At 36.7% G+C, this 27,491-nt stretch overlaps 2 protein-coding genes across 3 annotated transcripts; both read right to left on the reverse strand.

The window, feature by feature from the left end:
* Window positions 1–885: 885 nt before the first annotated feature.
* On the reverse strand, window positions 886–7,136 carry LOC135720948 (myelin basic protein-like). Its single transcript, XM_065243061.2, has 5 exons — window positions 6,887–7,136; window positions 2,793–2,894; window positions 2,659–2,685; window positions 1,859–1,942; window positions 886–1,779 (listed from the first exon to the last, which is right to left on the reverse strand). Exons 1-5 carry the CDS (start codon window positions 7,001–7,003, stop codon window positions 1,747–1,749), a joined length of 363 nt encoding a protein of 120 aa, XP_065099133.1. The 5' UTR covers window positions 7,004–7,136; the 3' UTR covers window positions 886–1,746.
* LOC135720946 (myelin basic protein-like) lies at window positions 7,061–24,569 on the reverse strand. Of its 2 annotated transcripts, XM_065243059.1 has the most exons (5): window positions 24,388–24,569; window positions 19,884–19,930; window positions 18,801–18,849; window positions 15,068–15,128; window positions 7,061–7,359 (listed from the first exon to the last, which is right to left on the reverse strand). In XM_065243059.1, exons 2-5 carry the CDS (start codon window positions 19,910–19,912, stop codon window positions 7,061–7,063), a joined length of 438 nt encoding a protein of 145 aa, XP_065099131.1. In that variant the 5' UTR covers window positions 19,913–19,930; window positions 24,388–24,569. The 2 variants fall into 2 exon arrangements, with proteins under 2 accessions (XP_065099131.1, XP_065099132.1); XM_065243060.2 differs by lacking the exon at window positions 19,884–19,930 and having other exon boundaries at window positions 24,388–24,566.
* Window positions 24,570–27,491: the final 2,922 nt, after the last annotated feature.

Consider the following 27,491-nt stretch of genomic DNA (forward strand, 5'->3'; position numbering starts at 1 on the left):
TTTTCAAACTGGGGGCCGCAAGATGGTGCCAGGGGGGCCCCAGTTTTATGACATTTTATAAAATACATTAATTTATCATGAATTTTGTGTAATTAAACCTAAAAAAAATAGGCTACTAACCAAAAGCACTACTTTTTTGTATAATTTAATGTTTTTTTTATTAAAATGTTGAGTTTTAGAACAGTTTTTTGTGACAAATTTTCTTTGGGGGGCCGCAAAGGAATGCATCGTACACAAGGGGGGCCGCACGCTGAAAAAGTTTGGGAACCACTGGTTTAGTGTACACACACACACATTACTCTGATACACTTATGTTTAGTCTTGTTCAGTTAAATCTTCATGTGGACTGTGAATTAAGTCACTTTCAAAGTAATTCTGTGACTAATTTCTAAGTAAAATGTGCCTTCCAAACATTGTTTAGAGGAACAACATAATTTAAAAAGTTGATTTGAGAGGAAAAATGTATAAAGAAATTAAGAAACGTTTATGATGCCCAGCTAAAATGATCTCAAATGCTTTAAAATGGCAACAATGCTTATGCAACTAAATATTAATAACCCAATAGTTTAAAATGAAGTTAAATCTTATATTTCTTAAGAAGTGTCTATAGAGAAAATTTTGACACTGCTAATTTTTTAAACAGCTTATTATTCATTTTCTTTGGTTCCCTTTAAAAGAACAAGACAGACTTGTAATTGGATGTGCAATGTTTAAATACATTATTTGAAATAAGCACATTTTTATGAACTTTTATTAGCACACTGCTTTTTTAATAAGCAGAGTTGTATTTGCAGTAATCCTTCCAAAAATAATCATATCTCTCAAGTACAGTATGTGCGTTCTTGCTATTTAACCTTTCACTCTTAGAGATACAAACACAAAAACTTGTTTTTGCACTTTTATTTGTTGCCTTAAAAAAGCAGACATCAACATATCACATTAGTTTGTATACAACACCTTTTCTTTAGTTTGTATGGCATATGTTTCCTGATGAAATGACAAGCATATATTTCTGTTTGTGCTTTTGCAACATTGCTAACTAATAATACATTTTAATTGATAGAAATGAATTCTGGAACATACCCACATAAACTATTAAACACATTGCAAATCATGGCACAAGAATACTCAACAACAGTGTTGTTCACAGGTTTGTCTGTTACTAAATTCATCAGCAAAAAATTCCATCTGTACAGAGACAAGACGTCTGTTAGACAAATACTGGTGCTGACCTAACCAGTCCTATAAGAGCTGACTGGATTTCAGTCTCTGGCCAACACACTTACTAGTTTTATTCTGACGATGACAAATGTTTAACAAAACCAGGTAACACTTTACAATAAGAGTGTATTTGTTAAACATAAGTTAATGAATTAGCTAACATGAACTAACAATAGACAATATGTCTACACAATTTATTACATTTATAAGCAAGTTCATGTTAATTTCAACATTTACCAACACATTATTCAAAACTTTCATAATGGCATTAACAAATGCTAAAAACGATATTGCTCATTGTTAGTTCATGCATTTACTAATGTTAACAAATACAGGTTGTAAAGTGTTACCCACAACCATGTTAGTTTAAATTAACAACAAAAAACAGAGACAGACTATAATGTCACATATAAATGCAAAGCCTGATCAAGTCAGTTACTATATTAGACTATTTAAAAAGAAAAGACAGAAGAGTTGATCTCCTTTATCTCATCCTTAAATGGGTTTTAACAATACAATGTGATGTTAACGCTTGGATGAGGTAGACTGGCTTCCTCCCTGTAAGAAACAGACGGTAAGCAAAGCCAATGCCAAATAAAACTTTGCCATTTCCATTACATGTGAAAACTGATCTTACCCTTTTGAAGATCCTGGTTAATGAACCTTGACTGTCTCCACGCCCTTTTTGGCCTTTACCAGAGCTTTGTGACTTCTGATCTCCCTGTATTAACACAAGGTGTATAATGACTCTTTAACAGGAAGATGTCAGTGTTGCTGCAGCTTAAACAGTTTGAATTAGAAAAATGTGTACTGTAGCAACACTGAACTATTGACTATAACAGAAACTAATAAAAGCAGATTTACAGTAAAAACAGATTAGTATGTGACACTAAATGTAAAGAGGATTGTTGTCTGTAAGACTGAAAGGCGTGGGCTCCTTGCTGCTGCATTTTGCTATCTGAAGAACTGAAACATCATCAGAAATTTCCAAACCCCAGAACGTTAATGTGACAGTTCACGTCACATATGCTCACATATAAGGTAAAATTGCAGAAATGCGCTCCTCTTATAATTTGACATAAACATATTTTTTACGTTTTTAATATTGCAATTAAAAGTTGAAAATAAACAAAGGTTTTTTGATTTTGCAGCATTGAACATTAAAATCAATCATATGACTGTTGCTTATGTCATTTTCATATATACTTTATGGATTTACATACATTTGATAACATAACACAGTTGTTGTGCAAATGCATTAACGGCAAATTAAACTAAATATAAATAAAAAAATAGCATGACGCCCCTGCCTGGAAGTATTCCTACTGCAGGAGCTATACCATAAAATATAATAGGCCTGTATACTCTTAAAAAGTGTACTCGTTTTTAGTCTTGTTATCTTGCTTTAAACTTCAGACTTTGAAGAGTTTGACTTACCCTAGATTTGGGGGTAGAAGGAGAACCCTGGTAAGAAAAAGAATATATTTACATCCATACTACAGCATTGATAGTCAAACAAACACATTGCCGATGCAATTTTTGACAGATTTGGATAAGTGACAGATACATACAATGTTTCTGAAAAAGTGTACCACAGCATTCTCATCAGCACGGCGGCGAGGTGATGAGCTTGATCTCTGAGGTGAGGAGGACAAAGCACCCCGGAAAGATCCCTATGTTGAAGACGACACCTCTGATCATTAAACTTTACAGACACTTAAAGCAGTGGGATAAAAGCAGACAGTCATAGCACAAGCAGATAACCTTCAGGTTTATTTCTTTGATTATTCATCCTATTGATTTCAAGATGAAATGATGTAGTCAGAGAACCCTGAGCAACAAGGGAATATGATTCCAATGAAAGCCTGTGTCATAGATATAGATTACACTGTCAGAAAAAAATGGTCCCTAACCGTCACTGGGGCAGTACCCTTAAAAAAGGTTCTTATATTTACTTCTGAGGTACTAATATAAAGATTTTTTGAAAGGGTACCGCCCCGACGAAAGATAATAGAGTCTACCCTTACACAAGATATTGTACGTCTTCTTGTGAACATACGTGTTCCCAGAAAGTTTTAGGGGAAGTGCAATTACACACAGATACATTCAATGTACTGTACGTACACAATCTTACACTGTATCCATGTATATTATGTGCATAGTAGGTAAAGTCTTCATATATATTGTGTCACCAAATTCTGACTGGATAAATGGCAAGTGGACCTGACCACTTCCTCTATGGGTTTTCTGTCTTTGTTGCTTTGCGCCTCAAAGAATGCAGAATGCTGTACAGAGATCAGCCACAACATTAAAATTGTCTAATGTTATGTAGGTTCTCCTCATTCAGCCAGAACAGCTCTGATGCATCAAGGCATGAACTCCTTTAGACCTCTGAAGTGTCCTGTGGTATCCGGTACAATGACTTTAGCAGCAGATCCTTTAACTCCTACAAGATGTGAGGTGGGCGGCTGAGAGAGGCCAGAGATCGCTGCTATGATGCATTGTCTGCAATGACCTTTTGGTAGGTAGTAGCATATGTTAAAATAACATCCACAAGAATGCCAACCGGTCTGCCTTCTTCCCAAAGTGCATTCTGCTGCCGTCTCTTTCCCAGATAAACACAGCCACACACCTGATCTAAAAGAAAATGCAATTCATCAGACCAGGCAACCTTCTTCCACTGCCCCATGGTCCAATCACATGCAGATTTAAGGTGTTTTTAGCGTTGGACGGGAGTCACTGCAGGTACTCTGTCTCTGACTGATGCACTGGGTGTTCTGACATTTTTCAGCCATTTAAATTCAGCAATTCAGTAGCTATTCTGTGTATTCAGACACGATGGGTTAGGCTTGGCTCCCCACACACATAAGACTTGGGGGCCAAACGTCGTGATGCTGGTTCACTGGATGCCGTTCCATGCAGGACTTTTGGAGGAATTAATCAGTGTATACCACAAACACCCCACAAGATTGGCCCATTTGGAGATTTTTTAAGCACAATCAGGTGCTTCATCTCTCTGAAGTCATTCAGGATGGTAACTCAAGATCTTAATTTGCTTCAGGCCAGTCGCACATTCCATCTTTGAAGTTTAAACCCTGTTTAGTTTTGTATTGTTTTAGGAATTTGTTTATACACAATTTAAATTCCCTATCATTGCTGATATGTGATATACGTGAAAAAATAACCTTTTGAGGAAGTTTTGCGCTTGCGCTCCAAATTGTGGTAACGTTATTTAAGTTAAAGTAATTGTACACTGTAAAAAAAACTTTTTGCACTCACATTTTTAAGTTTAATAAACTAGGATTTACAAATTAAACTTGATTTAATAAGTAACAGCAACTCATCACTAGTCAATACAGTTGAAATGACTTGTACATCCTAGTTGATTAAACTTGAAAATGTAAGTGCAAAGAGATTTTTTACAGTGTAAGTCACAGACTACTGCCATCCTTGCCATTTTCTTTTCCCTGCTGCCAGTTTGATGCAAACGCTGTCAAAAAGAAGATGGCAATAGTCAGTATTTCAACTAAAATAACATCAACACAATTTACTGGGCAAACAACGGTTTCACCTAACTGACAACTACTAAATAGCCAAACTTGCATTATTATTGTGCATTTCCTTCTTGGGACAATACAGTCATTACTATTGAACATATTATATATCAAAAACTCAAAAAAATATTTTGTCAATTAGTTATTCCTGATAAAAACTAGCTTATTGCATATTACATTGATAATTAAGCTTATATTGTGATCAAACCAGTAAATGTGAATTGTATTACATAAAATATTTAAAGATATCTACATAAAAAACAAACAAACAAAAATGCAGTGTTGTTAAATAGGTTTTAATCAAGCAAACTTAATAAAGCTCAACATCAGGTTCAGGTTAAGGGACAGCTTCAGGGTTGACAGGGTTATCACAAGCTTGTGTTGTTACCAAAAATGACACAATATTTAGTACTAGTGAGACATTAACACTTCAGTTCACATTGCTACACCCAATAGACTTGTTAACCTGAGGTTTGTTTGAGATGTCTGTTTGAAGCAGCATTTAACTTTAAGACAAGCACACATCTATAATACAGCTTAGACCAGGGGTCTCCAAACTCGGTCCTGGAGGGCAAGGGTCCCGCAGAGTTTAGCTGAAACTGCCTGATAGTTTCTAGTCATTGATTAGCTGGATCAGGTGCGTTTTAAGAGGGTTGAAGCAAAACTCTGCAGAGACACCGGCCCTCCAGAAACGAAAATGGAAACCCCTACATATCCGGCACATCATTAAACACAAAGATTTTTGGAAAAAATAAGTAGAAAATTCTATGAATATATATATATACTGCATTACACCAATTAAATCAATGTCAGACACTGTACAGGACACTATGTGGATACTCTTACAGATGATATGGTGCTGCAAAAATAGCATCACAAAATGATAGAGAAGCTATTTGGATTTCATAAATCTCATTTCACATTTTACCAAAACCCATAAAAAAATGTCAAAGTCTGTCAAAACTCCTTGTAGTATGTGAGATCACTGCTGTAAGTCTCTTCACTGCTGGCTCAACTCTTTCTGTCTATATTATAAGGCTCTGGAAATTGCATAATCAGAAATACAAGAATAACAAGACCTTAAGGTACGATTTCAAATTGCAAATTCAGTTCATGTACAGAGTTGATAATGACCGCTCCTTACAATGAAAACTTACAATACAACGTTAAAATTTTTTTGCTGTAGTTATGCAGCTGTTTGCCAGCAACTAACTGTAGATTTAAATTTATGTTAAATGAACATTAAACATTAACAAGTCTTTATCTTTACAGAATAAATGAAAATAACAGACTCATGCAAAGCATTCTAGGAATCAAACAGAAAAGGTTGAGGAGGATTTCTGGTTCCCAGAATGCTTTGCATGAGGCTGTTATTTTAGTTTTAGTAATGTTTAATGTTCATTTAACTTAACTGTTGTCAGTAAATAACATACATTTAAATTTACAAACAGCTGAATACCAACAGCAAATGTTTCATAGATGAACAGTAATTAACTTTATAGAATTAAAAACTTTGATCATAATCGTGGGATTAAAACACAACACTTTAACACAAAAGTACCATGAAGATACAGGTGTACCAAATCTCTGAGGTAAAAAACGAAAAATTCCGATACAATGTTGCTTAAAAGTATTCAGATATATGAACTGAAAATGTCCTCTTCTTTTACAGTACCATTCTGTATTGATTCTGTATTATTGTACACTATGCTACATGTACATTATATGTGCTGATTAGTACAAAACGTTTCAATGTCTGATTTATTATTGGAGTAAAAGTGGTAAAAATACTGGATTTGTACATTTACAGGCATTTAAGGCATTTTATAAAAGTCAGTTTGTTTCTAAACATAATCTCACACAATTAATGATCCACGATAAAATACTTTGATACCAAAATGCAGCAAATACTCAATGGGCTATAAACTCAACATCATTACTGGATATATATGACAGCACTGTGAAAGAATAAACTTTATGTGAATACGTGAAATTATAAATCACACAATCATTGCAAATCCAAACAAACAAATACTCCATAATTCAAGCAAACTACAGCAGGAATAAAAGGCTCGTGTGGAGAGATTTGAACGCTCACTCAAACGCCTCACCTTTCCCTTTTTCTTCTTGTCCCCTCCAAAAAACTTTCCGATCTGATCCATAACAGTCGGGTTCTTCTTGCTGCGACCCAACCTGAATGTCGACTGCGAGGAGCTTGCAGATGCCATATTGAGCGTTCACTCGGTTATTTTCAGCGATGCTTGTTTTCAAAAGGAAGAGTAAATTTACTCTGGGTCCTGCTCGGCACACTCCGATCCACACTCTGAGCCGGTTCCACCGTGCTCCTGGATGGTCTCCAGTTCGTCGGACTCCGATGGGCGGTCTTTGAAGGTGTTGTCTTCGCGTCCCGGAGCGTCCCGAGAGAAGAGGCGGACCAAGTGTGGGCGGGGCTCTGCTTCATTAGGGTCAGCTGCGTTCAGCTGGTTCCAGCCGCTCTGATGTACTACAGGAGTCGTGGAGTCAGACACCAGCGGACTCTTGCCGGAGCAGTCATTGTTCTGGTTCATGTCGGCCTCACCCAGGCCTGCACAGAGACATTGAGACAGTTCACAGTAAGATCATTGTCAGAACCAGCGCTCTGCTGTCAACAAGTTCAGCACAGATCTTCTCAGAAATCAACCCAAATCTCATTCATAAACATTTAATATAACACAGAGACCAGGCTGTATGTTGTTAATGAACAGGTACATGATATTGATCAATCTTTATAGTGGGAGATCTAGATTTCAGAGGAACGCAAGTGAAGGTTGTCAGGTTTTAACCCAGTGCACTAAGACAAAGCCACGACTGTACCGCCATACACAAGAGAATCTGCATACTAAAGTTTCTTACAGAGGTCCTTTGTCCAAACCACACAGTTATTATAAAAGGACAAAGGAAACAGTGTGACTGTAATAACTTCCCCAGGCTGAACTTCTTTGCAAATTATTTCTGAACTCATCATGTATGGTTTAGTCCTAAATGATTCTTCTGGCACTCAAAATAGTACCTCAATCCCTGACCATGGCTTATTTTAAGGAAAAACAAGTGTCTTAATCAATAAAATACAACACTCTAAAATGGCTGGGTTATTTTTGACCTATAGTGGGTAAATATTGGACAGAACACACTGCTGGGTTACAATTGACCCAATGCTGAGTTGTTTTAATCCAACTTCCGTGTTATTATACCCATGGTTGCATAACAACCCAACATTGGATTATTTTTAACCCAGCGTGTGTACTGTCCAATATTTACCCATTATGGGTCAAAAATAACCCAGCCATTTTTAGAGTGATATACAGTACTGTGCCAAAGTCTTAGGCCACCAGCTTTGTTGTTTTAGCAAAGTTTTAATGTCCTGCCATATTTATTTTTCACTTTTTTTAAGATACAAACAAAAAATACAGGAAATATGTGCACAAAATTAAAAACAAAACAATTTTCAGAACTAAATGTATCTTCAGGCATCACTCAGTATTTAGTGTGACCTCTCTTGGCATGAAACACATCTTGAGCTTTTTTGAGGAGACTGAAGTCCTGAAGTCATTCGATTGGATTTAGAAATTAGGATTACATTTTATTTAGGTCTAATGGATCCTGCAGTTTCCTGCTATTGCTCAAGTGGAAGTGGAGTTTACCCTAACTACCTGACACTTCAGCTTATACTTTTTTATACTACATACACATTTCCTGTATTTTCTGGTTGTGTTCTAATAAAGAGACTGAGAAATAATTATATATGATCACTATACAATTGCAAAAATAACAAATCTAATGGTAGCATGGTGGCATAAGACTATTGCACAATACTGTTTATATATTATAAGAGCTTAGATGCAAGAGCCGATAAACGCCACCTTCGTCAAAAATGTGTTAATGACATTGCCCAAATGCTCTCATGTCATGTATTATAATGTTCATCAAATAATTTCGTTCACATCATCTTAATCCCGGGCCAAAAGCCAGTCAGAAATCTCTCTTTACTGGCAGAATCCATTAAACACCACAACGATGTTCACACTGCTCTTAACCCTGAGCTATCTTTGTTATAAACCCCACTCTCTACCCTAAGTTATGACGCGTTTCACCCTTGTAAGTTAGAGCAAGCACCACAATGGTAATACACAAAACTGTCAACTAGGGATGCACTGATTTATCGGCCTATTATCGGTATTGGCAGATATAAAGCATTTTTTTACTATCGGACATCAGCCGGCTGTACTTTTAAAAGCACCGAATTACATTGGTACAACAGAGTACAGATTCAATGCTTTTATGCCTAGGCAATTTTAATATTAAAGCAAAATAAGATCTAAACATAAGAGATCTCAGTTAACTACTCACACGCTGTTTGGAGAGCTTTGTGTGTGCGCAAATCCAAAGAGCGTCCCCAGAAAACCGCATCTCAATACTTCAAACAAGCAAATGCTAACGGAGTACATGTTTTCTTGCACAAATTATCATCGTAAACACAGTCTGTTACGCGACCTCTTAAGTGAATATAAGCAGTTGAGTAATAAAACATGTCTGTAGCAGTATATTAGGTCCGTGCAAATTGAGAGGTTTTTGGATTTTTTTTCACTAAAATAAATGTTTTTACTAAATGGAGTAAAGTACTGAAAAAAGGCACCACTGGGTACCATTACTGAATTTCAGGTACTGGTAAAAATATGAGATACAAGAAATGTGATGCCTTTATTATGATAGTAAGCAATACTTTCTAGTAATATTGCAGTTTACTAATGCTGCTTGTCTAAACTAGAAGATATTTCACAGTTTGATAACATTTCTGAGACAATGTTACTGCAGGTCTTCAAGTTTGGCTGGAGTAACAATCAGACCCACACAGTATGTGTCAGTGGGACTGAGGCATGGAAAGCATGTCTCTCAGAAGGGCTGCAGGCATTCGCTCCATGCCCAGGCCTCCCACCCGTGCACAAAATCATCTCTATGATGGCATTCATGAAAGCCTGAGGGCACCCACAGGCCCAGCAGACAGATACTCGTCTGTTTGAGCAGCTATTCCTTCAGTACGTCTCATTCTCTTCATCAGCTCTCATTACACTCTATACTAATCATAGCTGAGCTGACAATTTACAGTCATTTATGACAATCATATTTAAATTAGGTTTCTTAAACACAAAGGGGTGGTTTCCCAGACAGGGATTATCTTAAGCCAGGACTAGACATTAGTTTAATTAGGAAATATAGCTAGTTTTAACAAACATGCCTTACGAAAAACATTACTTGTGTGCATTTTGAGGTAAAACAAATAGCACTGATGTATTTAAAGATATGTCAGTACAAGTTGCTTTCAGTTTGGACAGCTCTTACATTTATTTTGGTCTAGGATTAGTCTAATCCCTGTCCAGGAAACCGCCCCAAAGAGTATCTAAAAATGCTAAATATGAAACAAAACAAAAATACAATTGTTGTGACTTGTGAGCAATGCTTGCCACCATGATGCTAAGGTGTTTCGGACAGCAGCATAACTACAGACAGTAAATGATCAGTCCGACAGGTCTTTATTACACCAAGTAATCCAGAGAAACACTAAACATTAAACATTTTTCAAATAAATAGTTCAGCCTTAGCAAAATATTAACAAAGTGACAGGCTGCTTTTGCATTACAACTTTTGTAGTGTTCTTGTTGGATTTTATATTGAATCTAACAGAAAAACTTTCCCATATAAAATGGTTCTATTTTGCCCTTTTTTTGAAGTCTTGATTTTGTTTTTAAGTTCTACTAGACTAGGTCTTCTTATTGGTTGAAGATTTTTTTCTTTTTTAGGTATATTTGACATTATTACAGCGTGGTCCTTCTCATTCTGTCTCAAACACACTGTTACTAACAAACTCTATGAGTATGAAACCCCTCCTTCTGGACAGTCATGGTCTAGAGAGGGAGAGTCGTGGTTTAGAGAGGGACAGTCGTGCCGTGGCCTAGGGAGGAATCGTCGTGTCGTGGCCTAGGGAGAAACCGTCATGCCGTGGCCTAGGGAGGAATCGTCGTGTCGTGGCCTAGGGAGGAACCGTCATGCCGTGGCCTAGAGAGGGGCAGTCGAGGCCTAGTGGTTTGAGAGGTGGATTTGTAACCCGAAGGTCAATGGTTTGATGTCCAAGACAGTGGCCTAGAGAGGGACAGTCGTGTCGTGGCCTAGAGAGGGACAGTCGTGTCGTGGCCTAGAGAGGGACAGTCGTGGCGTGGCCTAGAGAGGGACAGTCGTGTCGTGGCCTAGAGAGGGACAGTCGTGGCGTGGCCTAGAGAGGGACAGTCGTGTCGTGGCCTAGAGAGGGACAGTCGTGTCGTGGCCTAGAGAGGGACAGTCGTGGCGTGGCCTAGAGAGGGACAGTCGTGGCGTGGCCTAGAGAGGGACAGTCGTGTCGTGGCCTAGAGAGGGACAGTCGTGTCGTGGCCTAGAGAGGGACAGTCGTGTCGTGGCCTAGAGAGGGACAGTCGTGGCGTGGCCTAGAGAGGGACAGTCGTGTCGTGGCCTAGAGAGGGACAGTCGTGGCCTAGAGAGGGACAGTCGTGTCGTGGCCTAGAGAGGGACAGTCGTGTCGTGGCCTAGAGAGGGACAGTCGTGGCGTGGCCTAGAGAGGGACAGTCGTGGCGTGGCCTAGAGAGGGACAGTCGTGTCGTGGCCTAGAGAGGGACAGTCGTGTCGTGGCCTAGAGAGGGACAGTCGTGGCGTGGCCTAGAGAGGGACAGTCGTGTCGTGGCCTAGAGAGGGACAGTCGTGGCGTGGCCTAGAGAGGGACAGTAGTGGCCTGAGAGGGACAGTCATGTCGTGGCCGTGGCCCTGTGTGTGTGTTTACGACTTGCAGTGTGTGTGTTTACTATACTGGGATGGGTACAGTATGGGTTTACAAGCAATTACAACACTTTTTACATCTTTTTTTCTTTTATATTGAATACAAGTGTGTAAAAACATCAAAAACAACAACAGTGTGTCTTTAAAAGCCTCTTTTAAGAGGAACTGCATCCTTCTGCTACAGATTCGAAGGCCACTACTGCAGGCAACCCTTTTGCCAATTGTTTTAAATGTTACAACAACCAGTGGAGGAATGATACAAACGGTGAAGTGGATCCCATGGTGATACTAGTGGAATATCGTATGGATAATCAGCTAATCAGATTCGAGAACCAGAAAGAATGGTTGCATACATAAAAAAAACGTATAACACAATTCAGGTAATATTTGAACACTACCCATAAGATGCTGTAGGTATGTTGAGAAAAGAATCATTAACCCTGATCAATCAGACAAACACATGAAAAATAAATAGGTATTAGAATAATTGCAGGTGCTTTTACAGTTTTTAGAAAGAAAAAAAAAACTTAATGACCTCAATAAAATAGTAATAAAATAAAAAAATGTATTTCCCAACCAGACAGAAAGAGAAGAGTTAACAGGATAGAGAAGAATGAGGTTGAGAACAGTGAGACAGTGACAGACAAGTATGCTGAACTGCAGCCTGTACCAGCTGGTGTTAACAGCAAAAGCCTCAAACGTGCTTTATCTGACTACAGAAACACCAGTGTGACATCACATCACTCAAACACATAAACACACACACACACACACACACACACACACACACACAGTCTTCAGTCTGCCTTTTGTGTGACTCAGTCATCTCCCTAGGTCGTAAATCAGTATATCGACTACACAAGATTGTGCACTGGTAAGAACACGAGTATACATGAAGACACTGATGACATGTTTTCAAGTGATGTGACTAAGCGTAGTAAAACGTCACTTACCAACAGACAGACAGAGCAGATATCTTTAAGAGTGTTGTTGCAAAAAGCTATGTAATAAATATGAAATTATCACGTAATGTGTGATGTTTACAGATTAAATCTTACACCTCTCGATCTGATCAGAAAGCAAATCAGGGCTGGCCTAATCACATAAAATATGTTACATCAGTACTTTCATAACTGTTAATAAAAGACAAAGGTGTATGACAGACCTTTTTGAATTAAATAAATGGGCTAAATTCATTCCAATCCCTTTGACAGGTCATATAACACTTGATTTGATTGAAAACTAAACTGGGCATGTGCAATGACATAAAAATGTTTAAGGATGCACAAAACAAGCAGTTGTAGTTGAAGAATGATGGACGAGGTCTGGTTAAGCTGCTACAGTAGCGTGTTGTCGCCAAGTCGAAGAGATGCTGTTTATTCCACCCCCTTCAACCCCTTTTGTTCAGCTTTTTTCTGAGATGGACAAATGCTGTGGGTCACTTTTCCACAATAGTAAGCATCTGTTCATAATTTTGCCAGTGAAGATTCAGCTATGTTCTATGTCGAAAACGGAAATGCCAATGTTTCATTCTGCAATGATCACTATGCCCAAATAATCCCTTCAAGGACTTTATCATCCGCTGTGAAAGCAATTCTGTGCAATACACACAAGGCTGCACATAACTGGTACGGAGGCGCCCATGCACGATACTGCTCTAAAAAGGTGCTTTTGCGTTCCAACGTTGCTGGCATTTTGTTTTTTTAGTTACATAAGGGATTTCTCCCTGCATTAATTTTAAGATAAATAATACAAATGTGTTAAAATGAATGTGTGTTGTTAGCAGTGATGCAACTGTCACTGGTCTGATTGGCAAAATAAAATAATTAAACACAAAAAGATGCAAAACAGATCTCAACATTTTATTTGCGCGTTGTTTAATACGTTTTGTTTGCACGCACCTCTAAGGCGCAAGCCTGAGGCTTTCATTTAGACAGTACGCAAAAACAAGCAAATGTAAAGACTGAGTTCATGTTTTCTTGCACTTCAGCAGACACATTAACACAAAAGTATCTGATAATGCCATGATTATTAGTAGTACACAGTCTTAAACATATTAAATGAATATAAACAGTTGAGAAATAAAATGTGTGTGTAACAATTGGATCCGTGCACCTAAAGTGACAGTACAATCTAAAAAATGCTGGGTTGTTGTTAGCTAACCATTTGTGTTCTGTCCAATACTGACCCAACCATGGGTTTAAAACAGCCCAACATTTTTTTGTGTAAAAACCTGATGCTGTTTTCAATGTTAATCAAACCACAGACAAAGATAATCATATTGTCAATTTTCATAACTGAATAACTTTTGTCATTTTAGTAATAATTAATCCAATTTATATGCAGTATTATCTGATTGATTTATTCAGTTTCTGTACTGTACCTGAAAACTACAGACCAACTTGAAAAGCACTGTTTATTTCATTTGTATGTTTGTTCTATTGTATTTATTTGCTCATAATTTGATCTTTTTTTATTACTTTATTACCATTAAGCCTACTTGTCTTTAACAATATTTGAAATTTATACGAGTTAGTTATTTATGAAGGTTATATGGGTTATAACTACACAGATTTACGCGTACATTTTATGTACATCATTGTCTACCATGCTTAAAGCAAAGAAATACGGCGAAGAGAGTAGTCTGGAGATTGGTGATCATGGCAGCATGTAGAATGTCTGTGCCATTAATTGTGAGAGTACCAAGCAACATCTCCAGGTGCTCCTTTGAGAATCAGGCCAAGAAAGTTATGTGCACCCCTGATAATACATGGATATGGTGTGCATTTGTGGACATTGATATTAATGGACTGTAACATAACTTCTTAAATGTATAGGACATAATAAAACAAAATAACAACACACCTATGTGAAAAGCTCTGTTCAAGTTATACTTGCAAACATGATTCTGTTTGATAAGCATGTACTGTACTTCATTTATGTTATCTGAGGCTTGAGGTGAGAGGGCAAACTGATGCAATACTCATGAAAACTCATGACTATGGAAAGGGGCAGGACATTTCTAACAAAACAGACAGGGACAGCTTGACCAATCAGAGTACACTGAGTGTTTAGAAAGAAGGGGCTTCAAAGAGACGATGTTACAACAGAACATTACAGACAGACTATGTGCTGCCAGATGAAACATGTGTTTTTGAGCAATCTAGGCATGAAAGCCTATTCTAGTAAACCCTAAAAACAAAACCAAGACTTGTAAAGGGCATAATTGAACCATTTTAAGTTTGCTTTTTAAAAACAAAATCATTCAGATTGATGAATCGGATCATAGTGATATAGCGACTCTAAGGCCATCCTGCATGTGCAAGTGCCCATCCCATATTTACAGTAGAGAATGAGCTTTATTGTGGGTCATACTTCGACCCTGAATATATACCACTGTATTATGTTTTGTAATGAAAGAAAAAAATACTTACCAAATACCTCATCTTGTGACTCAGGTGACTCTGCTATGTGTTCAGATACTTTTGGAGAGCCCTTCAAAAACAGAGGCAATATGTTAACAGATAAGATACATTATTAACCCAAACATGCTGTTAAAAAAAGAAAACAGAATTAATGTGACGGAAACAAAGAGAATTTAACCACTAAAATGAGTCCAAATGAAAATGTTATTAAATATCTCCGCTACCTTCCAATGCTAAAAGACATAAAACTACACTTTCATGTCTCTTATTAAATCAATGTCCTAAATCAGTCCGACTGTTTTGAAGTATTAAGGTCATTCAGTTACCACAAAACACTGGGATATGCACATCTGATGATTTCGATAAATCTTGCAGCCCTATATACAGGTAATAGGAGCAATGATATTTTGTTCTGGGTAAAGTTACCCAACATAGCCACAGATACAGAAACCAAAATATCAACAAAACATTTTTTTTTTCATCGCAGTCATGACTGAATAGGACAAAACCTGGTATTTACATTAAGAGAGATAACTTTTTCCTTTCTTCGGTTTTGCAAAAGCATGCAGATTAAGGGAACAGTGTAAGAGTTATTTGCCATCCAATTGAATAATTGGTCAAATTCAGTTTAACATGGAAATATGCAGACATAAAAAATAACTGTCAAAATCACTTGATTGCTATTGGGACAATGACATGACAATCATATTTTTGTGTACGGGGGCATCATGTACCATGAAATAACTTGATACAGGTGTCGCTATAAAACCTATTTCGATAAAATACATTTTCAGTAGTTTTTAATAATAAATCTGAATTTTTGTTTTGGTATCTCAAACTTGGACGTTGGGGCAACTGTCTGTAAAAATTAGTAGTTAAAGACAACTGTTTTGTTTCAATTATTAAAAATTGAAACCTTTCCTATATACAAACTTCATGAATATCAGTTGTTATTGGGATGTTAGGATAATTAAAAAACGTTTTCTAACAATTTGGATGTTCCCTAAATGTCAAGGTAGCAGAATCGCAATCATGGGCCTTTTATTAAGAAGTTTACAAGTAAACATGATATCACATCATCCAGTGAAGCCCATGTGGTCTTTATGGCTGAATGAACATTTTGTAGATTTCTCACTGAAAAAAACAGCTACTTTAATGTAATGGGTAGGCTGGTTTCTGTGTCAGTTGGTACAACCAACGTAAAACTAAAAAAAAAAATGCTCTTTTATCAAACACATTTTAATTGTTTTAAAACAGTATATTTAATTTATATTTAATTTAATAACACAGGGAATAGCATACCCAGGGCCAGACAGAATCTGCTGACTTTTTGCTTTTTTCTATGGAAATTATTTGGGAAAATCTGCTGAATTCTGTGGAATGATTAAATGTTTTAAAAAATATATATAAGAGAATTTAAGCTGTAAATATTACAAAATTGCATTAAAAATATTTACTTTTAAAAGGCTTACAATGAAAATAAATACATCAAATCAATGAGTCCTCTGACTTAAACTGGACCAACATAAACCAGTGCATGTCAAGACAGAATTATAGTTTGTATATAAAATTAAATACATTATTGTTTATAGTGTTATATATTATAGCAAAAAAAGGTTGTAATAATACGTTCTCATTATGAATTTAGTACCTATGAAGATAATTTCATCATTTTTATAACACAATGTAAACTTTTTATTAAACATAACAAGAGCATTTGTCTTGTAAATGGATTTGAAATGATCATGTGCTGACTGTCGCGCGTCACATAGACTACAGAGTTAAGTGAGATCTGCTGCTTAACTCAGCGGTAGTTTTATGTCATTTCAAATATCAAATGGTTCATGCTCTCTATCATTAAAACGGTCAAAACAAACAGCACGCGCAGGGTTAATGTGCTTGTCAAAGACGGCTCACAAAAGCACGGGATAGGCTATGTACGTGTGCTTGTTGTCACAAACACGCTCAAGAATAGGGTATGTGTGCTTATCAATGAGGGGCATTAAATCCGCGGAATTTGGGCCTGCTTATACCACCATCCAAGCAAAAGTCTGTTGAATGTAAATTCCTTGCAGAGGTCAGGTGGTGCCACCAGAAAGTTAAAAGGTGCAACTGCTATGAAATCCTCTAAAAAACATTAGAAGTCATTTTAATAATTAAGCTAATCATTTTAATTTAATAAATGCAAGCTAAGGTCTATAATTATTGTTATACTTAAAAAAATATTAAAGGTGCCATAGAATAAAAAAAATGTATTTACATAGACATAATATGAATAATACGTTGCAAAGAACTTTAAGACTAGTCTTAAAAGTTAGTCATGAAATTCTTTCTTCAGGACTGATCATAACTGTTTCAAGTTACATAGAAATGTAGATGGCATATCATGAACCTCAAACACATTTGCTTCCTCATTCTTAGGTAAACCTCATGCATGCAAAAGACCGCTGGAAAACAGACCAATGTCAATATAACGCCAACTGTAATCTCACAGTCAAGATGTATGCCCCAACATGTTTACTAATGTGAGCTACTGGAATGAGCCTTAGAGAGAGCAGAATAGACAATGATTGGTTGTACCACATGCCTTTTTTTAACTGGGATACAGTATTTAAAATATTGTGAAAAAAAATAATTAAAATGTACTAAAATGATGTTCAATAAACAAAACGTTTTAAATACCTGATTCAAAACAATGCGTTTTTTTTTAAATACGTTTTTAGGAGCTTGTTTTTTTCATTGACCCTATTACAAACTTTTTCAATATCAATATATCTCAGTTAGGTTACAACGTTCTGTGCTGGCCTTTTGTTACTGACTGACTGACTGACTGACTGCTTTGCTCTTTGACTTTACTTTGTTCACTACTAGTGTCCACTACTGGACAAGCACATCATGACCACACGGTGTCTGTATTCTCACTCTCTGACCCAATAAGAAGTGGAACAACATCCGTATCAACTTTGAGTTTGGTCTCAGTACACAAAGGCTGACGATCATACACTCATAAAATGGCTGGGTTAGTTTTGACCCATGTTGGCTAAATATTGCACAGAACACATGCTGGGTTAAAACTGACCCAATGCCGGGTTGTTGTTATGCAACCATGAGTTATATTAACCGAGCAGTTGGGTTAAAACACCCCAACATGGGTCAAAAATAACCCAGCCATTTTTTGAGTGTATGAAATTTGGGAAACATTGATGAGAGCAAGCACCAGAAATGATTCACAGAGTGATCTGAATGCCAACATCATACTCCAGTCTGTCGGGATTATGAGAATGTGTCTCTAGTCTCACTGTAACAGGAAATCAATTTGGACACATATAAAAGCTGACAATTAATAGCTGACAAGCTGGCATTAACCAACAGTAGAGTCATACTGGCATTTGGTGTAAAACTCATGGGGTTTAATTTTAAGTACATTTTTGTAGGTCTTTATTGCATTCTCCCAAAATTTTGCCATTAACAGTTTTCTGTAGTTTGTAGTCTTGCATTCCATGCATTTTTAAAGACTCTATAAGGCATGTACAAGCATGAATATCCAGATCACCACTTATTATTTCACATACGTCAAAGACCAGGCTTTCCACACAGGATTTTGAACGCCTTTGTTTTCAGCATGACCAAATATAAGCTCTAACATGTTAAAATTACTTTTCATGAAATGTACTTTGTCTCTGTATGTAGTTCTAACCTTTAAAATAAAATGAATAGAATAAAAAAGACATTTTAAACATACCTGGGAAACAGGAAGTGGTTCCCGTTTTACGAGGTGCTGCCCCATGCTCCTACAACACAATGAAAATTCAAGACTTACAACCAAAGTTTTATATAACAAACTAGTCAACATACACAATGGTTTTTATAAGTGGGAACAAATTTAGTTCTTGAAACATCTTTTTAGGGAACTAAATTAGCTCCTACTTCAGAGTAGGAACAACTGTAAACTAATGTATGCCTTTTCTGAGCAGGGATTGAATACACGCTAACAGGTAGGGAAAGCGGCTGTGTGAACTACAACACTACAGACTCCTACCACTGCCATATATTATTAGCAGCATAGCCATTTAGTAGATCACAGGGCAGTGACATACTAGCAGGCCTTTATTATTGTTCAAAGAAATTTTAACATTTCTAACCAAACAGTGATTCGATTTCAGAGCCGTAGCTTTTGAATTTTCAATCAATATTAATGAATGGGTTTAACTGTTTAATGTTCAGGGTTCTCATACTCCTTCAGCAGGCTAGTGTATACATAATCTAACATAAAAGACAAAGTGATCCATGTGGAAATATAAATGCCCCTTTTCTTCCATCCTGGCACCCACAGCCATGTCTTCTGTTCTGTGCCGCTGTAGACATCAATAAATGTGGCACGACTGCCACCTAACAGACTTGAATCACCAGTACCGATGAACCAGTTGGGAGATCACATTTTCTTTCTCACACATTTTAATGGCCACATCTCTAGATATTATAGTTTCTGGTTGTTGCCCAGCTGGGAGTTTATCTGCTTATTATATTTGTACTTCATTGTAGATCCCTGAAGTTACAGCAGACTACAGGCAGTACAAAAACAAAATCTTGTATTTTTACCATGTCTAAAACTTGAATAAAATGCATGTGAGAGGTTTTGTGGATCAACTCTGCAAGTGGACCAGGGCACGATCAAGCGGTCACACTAGTCAAATTTAACTGAATTTAGGGGTTAAATGTACTTGGCTTCAGTTCACATTGTATGAGTAAGCCCACAGGTGATTACACAGGAAGTGACTATTAATTCCAAAACAATCCCACAAACAATAATCACCGTGGTTATTACCTTTTCTGAGTGTCATCTTGGCTATGCATTATTTTCAGGTGCACCGGCTACAGAAGTGAAACAAATGTTGCATCAGTGTAAAATACAGTTCTTAGATTTGATATCTTTAAGCTATTAAAACATCTTAACTGTAGGATCAGAGGCCGCGTTCACCAAAAATGTTCCTTCTTTGATGGTAAGTGGCGGAAAAATCTAAAAGCCATCCGTCATTTTCACAAATTACACTTAGAACTTGTGAATGTTATACCCAGCCCTGTCCAGTTGGTGGGAAGTGGGTATTTGACCTAATGCCCAAAGTATACTGGGGCAATCCGTGTACACATGACGTTATTATTGTCATCAGCGGTCCGCGGCAGTTCTGCACACCCGCTTACAGCCCAAGCTTTGAGACTGCACAGACGGTCCGGGTACAACAGCGCATATGCGAGGAAATATTGTTGAGACAAGACAACATAAACAAAAACTTCTTTCATTTTCACTTTTTCCAAGAACATAAAGCTAAGGAGTAATGTTTGATTCCTGCTCTTTGTTTTCTTGTTGTTTGTTCTAAACTTTGTTTGCAATGGTGGATTCACTACTTTTTTCATCCATCCTGATTCTTGGACTGTCCTGTAAATGACACAATTCAGTGCTGCCCTCCCTGAGGACCTGGTAGAGTAATCATTTGAACAAGAAATCATTTACTCTGCAAATCAATTATTATTATGTGTCGAACGTGGCCGTCCATTCGTATCAGCGGTTGAGTATACTTTGAACGTGAGACGGACGCAGACGCAAAAAAGTATACCCTGCAACACTGCTCAGACTGATTCACGTTGAAGTTCTGTGAGATAGCGATCAGTAAGCCCTGGTCTCAAAACTCTTCTGTGATACTTTAATGTCATAGGCTGACACATCTGCACAGCACTGCTGAAGTTTAAAACACTCCAGTTTGATGAAATAGTGGGACATATCTAGAATCACAATTCTTGGTGATTGTGACATCATGAGTCTTTTTTAACATTTGGCTACCTGAAGAATATGAATGTGATTTGACTGACTGACCCATAGAAAAAAGTAAGTTGCTTCTTAAAAATTAACTCTTTCACTGCCATTGACGAGTTATCTTGTCAATTCGCAAAAAATGCTTTTATGGAAATCCATATTTCCATATTATCCACTAGGTGGCGCTCTTACTCAACTAATAAAACACTTAAGCAACCACTGATTCAGATAAAAATATGTGTATGTTTTGATCTTGGTTCTGATTCTGATAGTTAACAACATTCCTTTATAAAAAAGCAAATATCTTAGCTTTTTGCTCAAAATGTATGTATTTTTGAAGAAACCTACCCATATTTGAGAGAAGACATAATAGAAACAAATGAGGATAGGATGAAATGCAAAGCCTTGCAAAGCATAGTTTATTTGACTCGCACATGTACACAGACGTTCGACGCATGCACATTGTCACAAAATGCAATGCATCTCTTGGGCTGCATACTGCATTCTCCTGTACGCAAACAAATCACATACTATTCTGATGACAAAATTTACATCAAGCACACCGTATGCTGACCCTCAAATATGTATAAAAACAGAACTATCGGGGCTCCAGACATTTTGCCACCAAAATTTGAGAGTGTGCCACTGAATTTTACATCCAGACGCACATGTGCGACCAGTAAATTTGACCTTTTTTTTGTGATGTGACACTGAATTTAAAACGGCACATTGTACTTTCTGTAGTTTTTATTGGTAATACAGTGTATTACTTAGTAGAAATGTGCATATTTGGTTAAGATGTTGATTTACGGTGTGTGCCCTTAAATTTTCTGGTAACTTGCACCCCTAAAATTTTCAGTTGGGGGCCAATGTGCTCCTAGAGAAAAAAGTTAGTCTGGAGCCCTGAATTTGAATATTTGGTTAGCATGTTGATTTACAGTGTGTGCCCCTAAATTTTCTGGTTGCACCCCTAAAATTTTCAGTTGGGGGCCACAGTGCACCTAGTGAAAAAGTTAGTCTGGAGCCCTGACTATACTTTTAGCTTAAGCGAGATTGAATACAAGAAGTGGATTTGTGCATGTGTGGATTTCTTAAGTTGCAGACCATAAAAATCATGATTTAAAAAAAAACACTGTCCTCACAAGTACAATATTATTGTTTTTTATCTTTGTAAACAGTGTTTGGTTAAATTTTGTTTCACCAGGTGTGTTACCGATATCTTTGGCCACGTCCAAAAGCTCTAGAATGCCAACGAGTGAGTTTGTTGCTGCCTCCCAATGTTTGGGTCACACTTATATTGTAGGTGTCATTACCTCCCTTACAAAAAGCATTTAATTTATTACACTTATCTTGTGCTTATCTGTTGTTCTGAGTAAATTTATGGTTGGGGGTTGAAAGGGTAAGATATAGGATCAGGAATGTAATTACTTAAAGATACCTTAAAGGTGCAATTTGTAAGATATTTGAAGTAAAATACCCAAAAAACACTAGACCAGTGTTATATATTTTGTCCAGCTGATTACTGTCAATATCTCTAATGTTTTCAACTACTTGTAAATCGTGAGAAAATTGTGATTCTAAACAGTGACACGGGGCAGTGCAGTCGCCTCTCAATGACGTTAATATCCACGTTACTCATTGGTACCACCTTTACTGACGCAAAAACAACATGACACACAGTGTCGGACAAATGCGGAAGTATGCATCTGTCAGGCTACTCGCTTGTTTTGGTAATCTGAACACTTAATTCTGTGATGTGTTAACACACCATCGAATTGAACTAATACTGTAACATCTATGACTAACAATTTCGTTTTAAACATTACATGAAACCTTACATAATGAAATAAGATGATGTCATCAAACGCAACATTTACAAAACTTGATTACTTTACCTCATCGGTTAACATGACTTTTCGTTCGAGTCTGATTGATGGTCATCAGTGGTTGAGTTAAAAACAAACAAATCCCATCATTCCACGCTGCTTCAGGGCGTCATTAATCTACATCAGCGTTATTGTTTTGTTCTGGCGCCATCTTACGGCGGATTATACATATTGTATCTTTAAATGTAAGTCCAATATAAAAATATACACACAAAATGTACATTGTATAAGTTTTTCATATTTACGTGGTAGTTAAAGGCGGAGTGCACGATTTCTGAAAAACACTGACTATCAAAAATCAGCAGTAAAGGGCTCGTTAGTAGTGGTGCAAAGGTCCTACAGCGTCACCGCAACGGCGTAGGTTCTACGTCAGTTTTCATTTATACTTTTGCATCGTGGTCCGCGGTCGACAAGCAAACACGCGCACAAGACCGCTGGTAGGCAGTATTCACGCGTATAACCACAGTAGCAGTGCGAGCGTTAAAGAAGAAGCAGCTTGACAAGTTAACCCACAAACAAAGAAGAAACAGCAACTTGTTGAAATTTTTGCGAGGTGCACGTCAGGCTCGGCACAGGCTACGGATAGCCTACGCCAAACTTGCACACGAATATAAATCGGGCTTAAGGTGCGTGTCTACTAATCGACATCGTTGCCTGGGTTGCGAATGTGTGGGGTGGGTCTATCAAAAGAAGGTTTAGATTCTATTGGGGTAGGGGCGTATTTGTTTAGGTGATTTGTCAATGTCAATATTGGCTTTCAGAGATCATGAACCCTGCCTTTAAATAAACCTTATATAAGGTGGGATTGGTGTTCTTATTATGTAACACGATGTTTCCTCATTATGACGTTAAAGTTCACCCACATAAGCTTTTCATCTGAAATGCAGTCACCGGAAACAGTACAATTAACATAACTTTAAAGTGTACAATGTTACACAAGTTCTGCTATGATTGTTCACTGAAAAACTGAAAACATTTCCTTATTAGAAACGCCTTCCTCTCAAAAATTCCCCTCCTGTTGTAACCTGCCCACCTGTCAAAAGAAAACTATAATCGCTAGAAAATATTACAGTGAACTAAACTGTAAAATACAACAACAAACACATTGCAAAGCAAAAAACAAACAACAAACAAACAAACAAACAAACAAACAAACAAACAAAACACACGCACGGAACGGTACCTACACCTCGCGCGGTTAGTGTGAGCACGCTTCGAGCTCGTGACGTTGTTATGCTATTTCTCGACAATTAATGGCTTCTCGTTACTCGAATAAACAAATAGTGAACGATACTTTTTACTACGGGTACATAGCATAAGTCTACCTATAAGATGCGGACAGTGTGCTGCTAATCTGAAAACTGTCCAATTTGTTTAACCAAATAACAGCCATCAGAGCAGCCATCGCTATCTTGCGTAACGCGTCTGTCTGACCATCTCAACGCAACCTGCAGAGATTGCTGTAAGTTGCAATTTACAAAAAAATCGTGACAAGTTACATAATATACCAGCCAGTCATTACTGAAATAAAACCACGGTCAACCATCTGCTCAGTTAATACTGATATGTGAGCACAGATTGTAGGTTATCTTGAGCATAGGCGACCTGATGTTGTGATTTTTGAGTTCACGTACCTGTCTGCTAAAACGCGTCCACTGCGCGATGTGTTGATATCAGTTTTGCCTCAGTTAAAAATCAACCAGTCGACACATGGACGTAAATTGAAGAGCTGGCTGCTTTTGTTGTCCTATTTCTGCTGCATGAGGTTTCGATTGATGATCAGTCATCTACTTCCTGCTTTTAGGTAATGTAGGGTGGGGCTGTGAAAGCAGACAACAGACGAACATGTAGTAAGCTGCATGTTGTAAACGTGAGTTTACATGAACGTACATGATAACAGCCCGCTTTTACTTGCATATAAATGCACGTAATTCTTCGTTTACAACATATGCTGTACATATATGGAGAAATTGTTTTATTCATTTGCCCTGCTGTTATACCTATTTTAATATAGGCTATTTTTAAAATGGGAATACCATCTATACCCTGGCCTATATAGTTTTTACAGTACTTAAATGTTAGATATCTATTTTCCCTACAACAAAAGCTAAATTACACATGGAAAATATATTTGACTCTGGACCACAAAACCAGTCAGTTTTTTATTCATAAAAATGATGTATGGTTTGTTAGAATAATAAAAAATTTGGCTAAGATATATTTGAAAATCTATTATACTAATACTGTATAATATTTGAAAATCTGAGGCGAAAATCAAAATAAAAGTTGTCTAAATGAAGTTCTATGATAAATACATTTTTTATATATTTACGGCTTGAAATGTACAAAATATCTTCATGGATCACAATGATTTTTGTAATAAAAAATATATAAATTTGGCACATACAATGTATTTTTGGCTATACCTGTGCTTTGTGGTTCAGGGTTTCATATGTCAAAATACTAAACAATTTAATGTCACAAATATATTTCCTCTTGAACACCTTCAATTTTGTGTATTTTACATTCAAATATATTTAAAATCTCGGATAGACATCCATACGTGTACAAGCCGTGGCCAAAGGTTTTAAGAATGACAGACATATTAATTTTCTGACTGTATGTACATACCTACTGTATATGTGTTAGTGTGCTTGAACAGGTTATTATGTATTGTGAGGTCCAAATGTCCCCACAATGATAGTAAAAGTCTTGAAACCTACAATTCAAACAGAATTTTGAAACATACTAAATTATATTTATTTGGAAGTGTAAAACAGTGACTACCTCACAGATACCTGTGAAAAGTATATGATTTGAATTTTCTGAGAGCTCCAAATTTCAACCACCTGATCACTACAATGTTATGAAATTTAAACTATGAAAATGTTTTGGTTCGGTCATTTCTTAAATTGACTACTAGAAATGGTAATGGAAAATTAGTTGAACTTCATACGTTAAACTTCCAAATAGAACTTTACAGGTTGTCATCTCGTAAATACACTAATTACAACGTGGATTAAACACATTGGTATTTGAGATGATTAAAGAAAAACATTGTGTCATGTATCGATCAATCATTAAAACAATGATTGTGTAATCAGTTATATATATAATCACTTTAATGAAAATGAAAAGTTTATTAGTCAACAATTTAAATGCATTTTACAAAATGTCAATGGTAAAATTCAAATGGTATTTAGCAAATCTTTCACTTCAAAACCTTCTAAAGTGTATGCAAGCTTTTTTGACAAAAAATCCACTTAAAAAAACCCACTTCTTTAGACAAAACATAGTAATTGCAAAATCACAAAAGATGCTAATAGAAACACAGCAAATGTGTAAAGTCAGAAGAAATTTCATACATTTAAATTCTGTTCTTTTCTGTGTCAAGAAATGCTGTCTGCACCTGGGTTTAATCTAGCCAAACCTGACAGAAAGCCCTTTCAGGATGCTCATTTTTATTACTGATCTAGTTTAAATAGCTTTGAATTATTTGCATTGCTTTCTGACCACAGTCTGCCTGTCACAAACCATTGTTTCAGATGGCTGTTGGTGAGGTGTAATGTCCAACACACAAACACAAAAATAACATCCTGTGTATTGAGGTTTAGAGTTACTGTAATGTTAATTGATTATAATATTGTTGCTATAATGGCGACAGTTTTCATAAATTATAAGTACTATGTAGTGTATGCTGCCATAAAACTAAATAACACAACAGATTGATTTGATGGTTTGTGAACTGTTTTTATGATCAGCCCTTTATAATAATGATTTATCAACAGAGGGGTCTAAAATGACAAAAATGACATTGCCTTTACCTGCACTTTAGTAACACTAATAAATCAATCATGGCAGAAAAAACTTAAATGCAGATGAAGGTTTTAAGGTTAAAGTTTTTATCTATGATTTGTTTATCAGCGTTTAATTAAATTTTGCAAAACAACTTCTGCAACTCAGTAATAATTGGATCAACCAACCTTAGATTACAGTAACTATTAGCTCCTTAAAAATCTAACCACCCCATCTCAAACAGTGATTACACAAAACAAATCCACTGTTTATTGCCCGTCATCTCTAGCAAATGATCATGTCTAGCATTCCTGCTCTTTGAGGTGTCCTGCTTGAGGTCCTGTGTAAACAAGGTGTAAAATGTTTTTAGCTTGTCCACTTTAGACCACATTCTGAGGTAGTTGAAAACGCATTCGATCATATTGCTTTTGTGGTATACACGCTGATGTGTTTGAATGTGTTCTTACCACGACAAAAGACCACCTACTCACTTCCTATTGATCAAATGTGATGTACCAAGTACTGTACAATGTTTTTCCATCGGTCCTGACTTTTAGAGCAAACCCACAGTGTTCAACGATCTTTAGACTACCATTGAGTGCGTTTACGTGCACAGAATAAGTGGATAACTTATTAATCAAAATCAGCTTATTATAAAAACCTGTTTTCATGCGTTTACATGCAAATCAATAAACCTGCTATGCTGATCAGTTTTTGCTTACGCCTTTTATGGGCTTTCCCTGATAAAAGAAAACCATTTTACCTTACATGACAGTGTGTAAAGCACTCATTGATAAATCAAAAGTGACTTCTTTCCACCTTTTAGTTTAATTTTGTGAGTGTGTGAAAGTTGCACAAGCTTATTTCATCAATTGCTCTGAAATATCTGAGAAAGCTCTTACATATACATGTAAAAAAAAACCGTTGTGCAGCATGTTTACTA

The sequence above is a fragment of the Paramisgurnus dabryanus genome, chromosome 13 (assembly GCF_030506205.2).
Source record: "Paramisgurnus dabryanus chromosome 13, PD_genome_1.1, whole genome shotgun sequence".
Taxonomy (NCBI): domain Eukaryota; kingdom Metazoa; phylum Chordata; class Actinopteri; order Cypriniformes; family Cobitidae; genus Paramisgurnus; species Paramisgurnus dabryanus.

Coding starts and splice junctions, on each gene's coding strand:
- LOC135720948 (XM_065243061.2), bottom strand. CDS start 7,003: ATGGCATCTGCAAGCTCCTCGCAGTCGACATTCAGGTTGGGTCGCAGC. Junction 2,686..2,792: donor TACACTTTTTCAGAAACATT/GTATGTATCTGT, acceptor TTTTCTTACCAG/GGTTCTCCTTCTACCCCCAA. Junction 1,943..2,658: donor CTTCTACCCCCAAATCTAGG/GTAAGTCAAACT, acceptor GTGTTAATACAG/GGAGATCAGAAGTCACAAAG.
- LOC135720946 (XM_065243059.1), bottom strand. CDS start 19,912: ATGCATAGCCAAGATGACACTCAGAAAAG. Junction 15,129..18,800: donor AACCACTTCCTGTTTCCCAG/GTATGTTTAAAA, acceptor CTGTTTTTGAAG/GGCTCTCCAAAAGTATCTGA. Junction 7,360..15,067: donor GTCACAAGATGAGGTATTTG/GTAAGTATTTTT, acceptor GTCTCTGTGCAG/GCCTGGGTGAGGCCGACATG.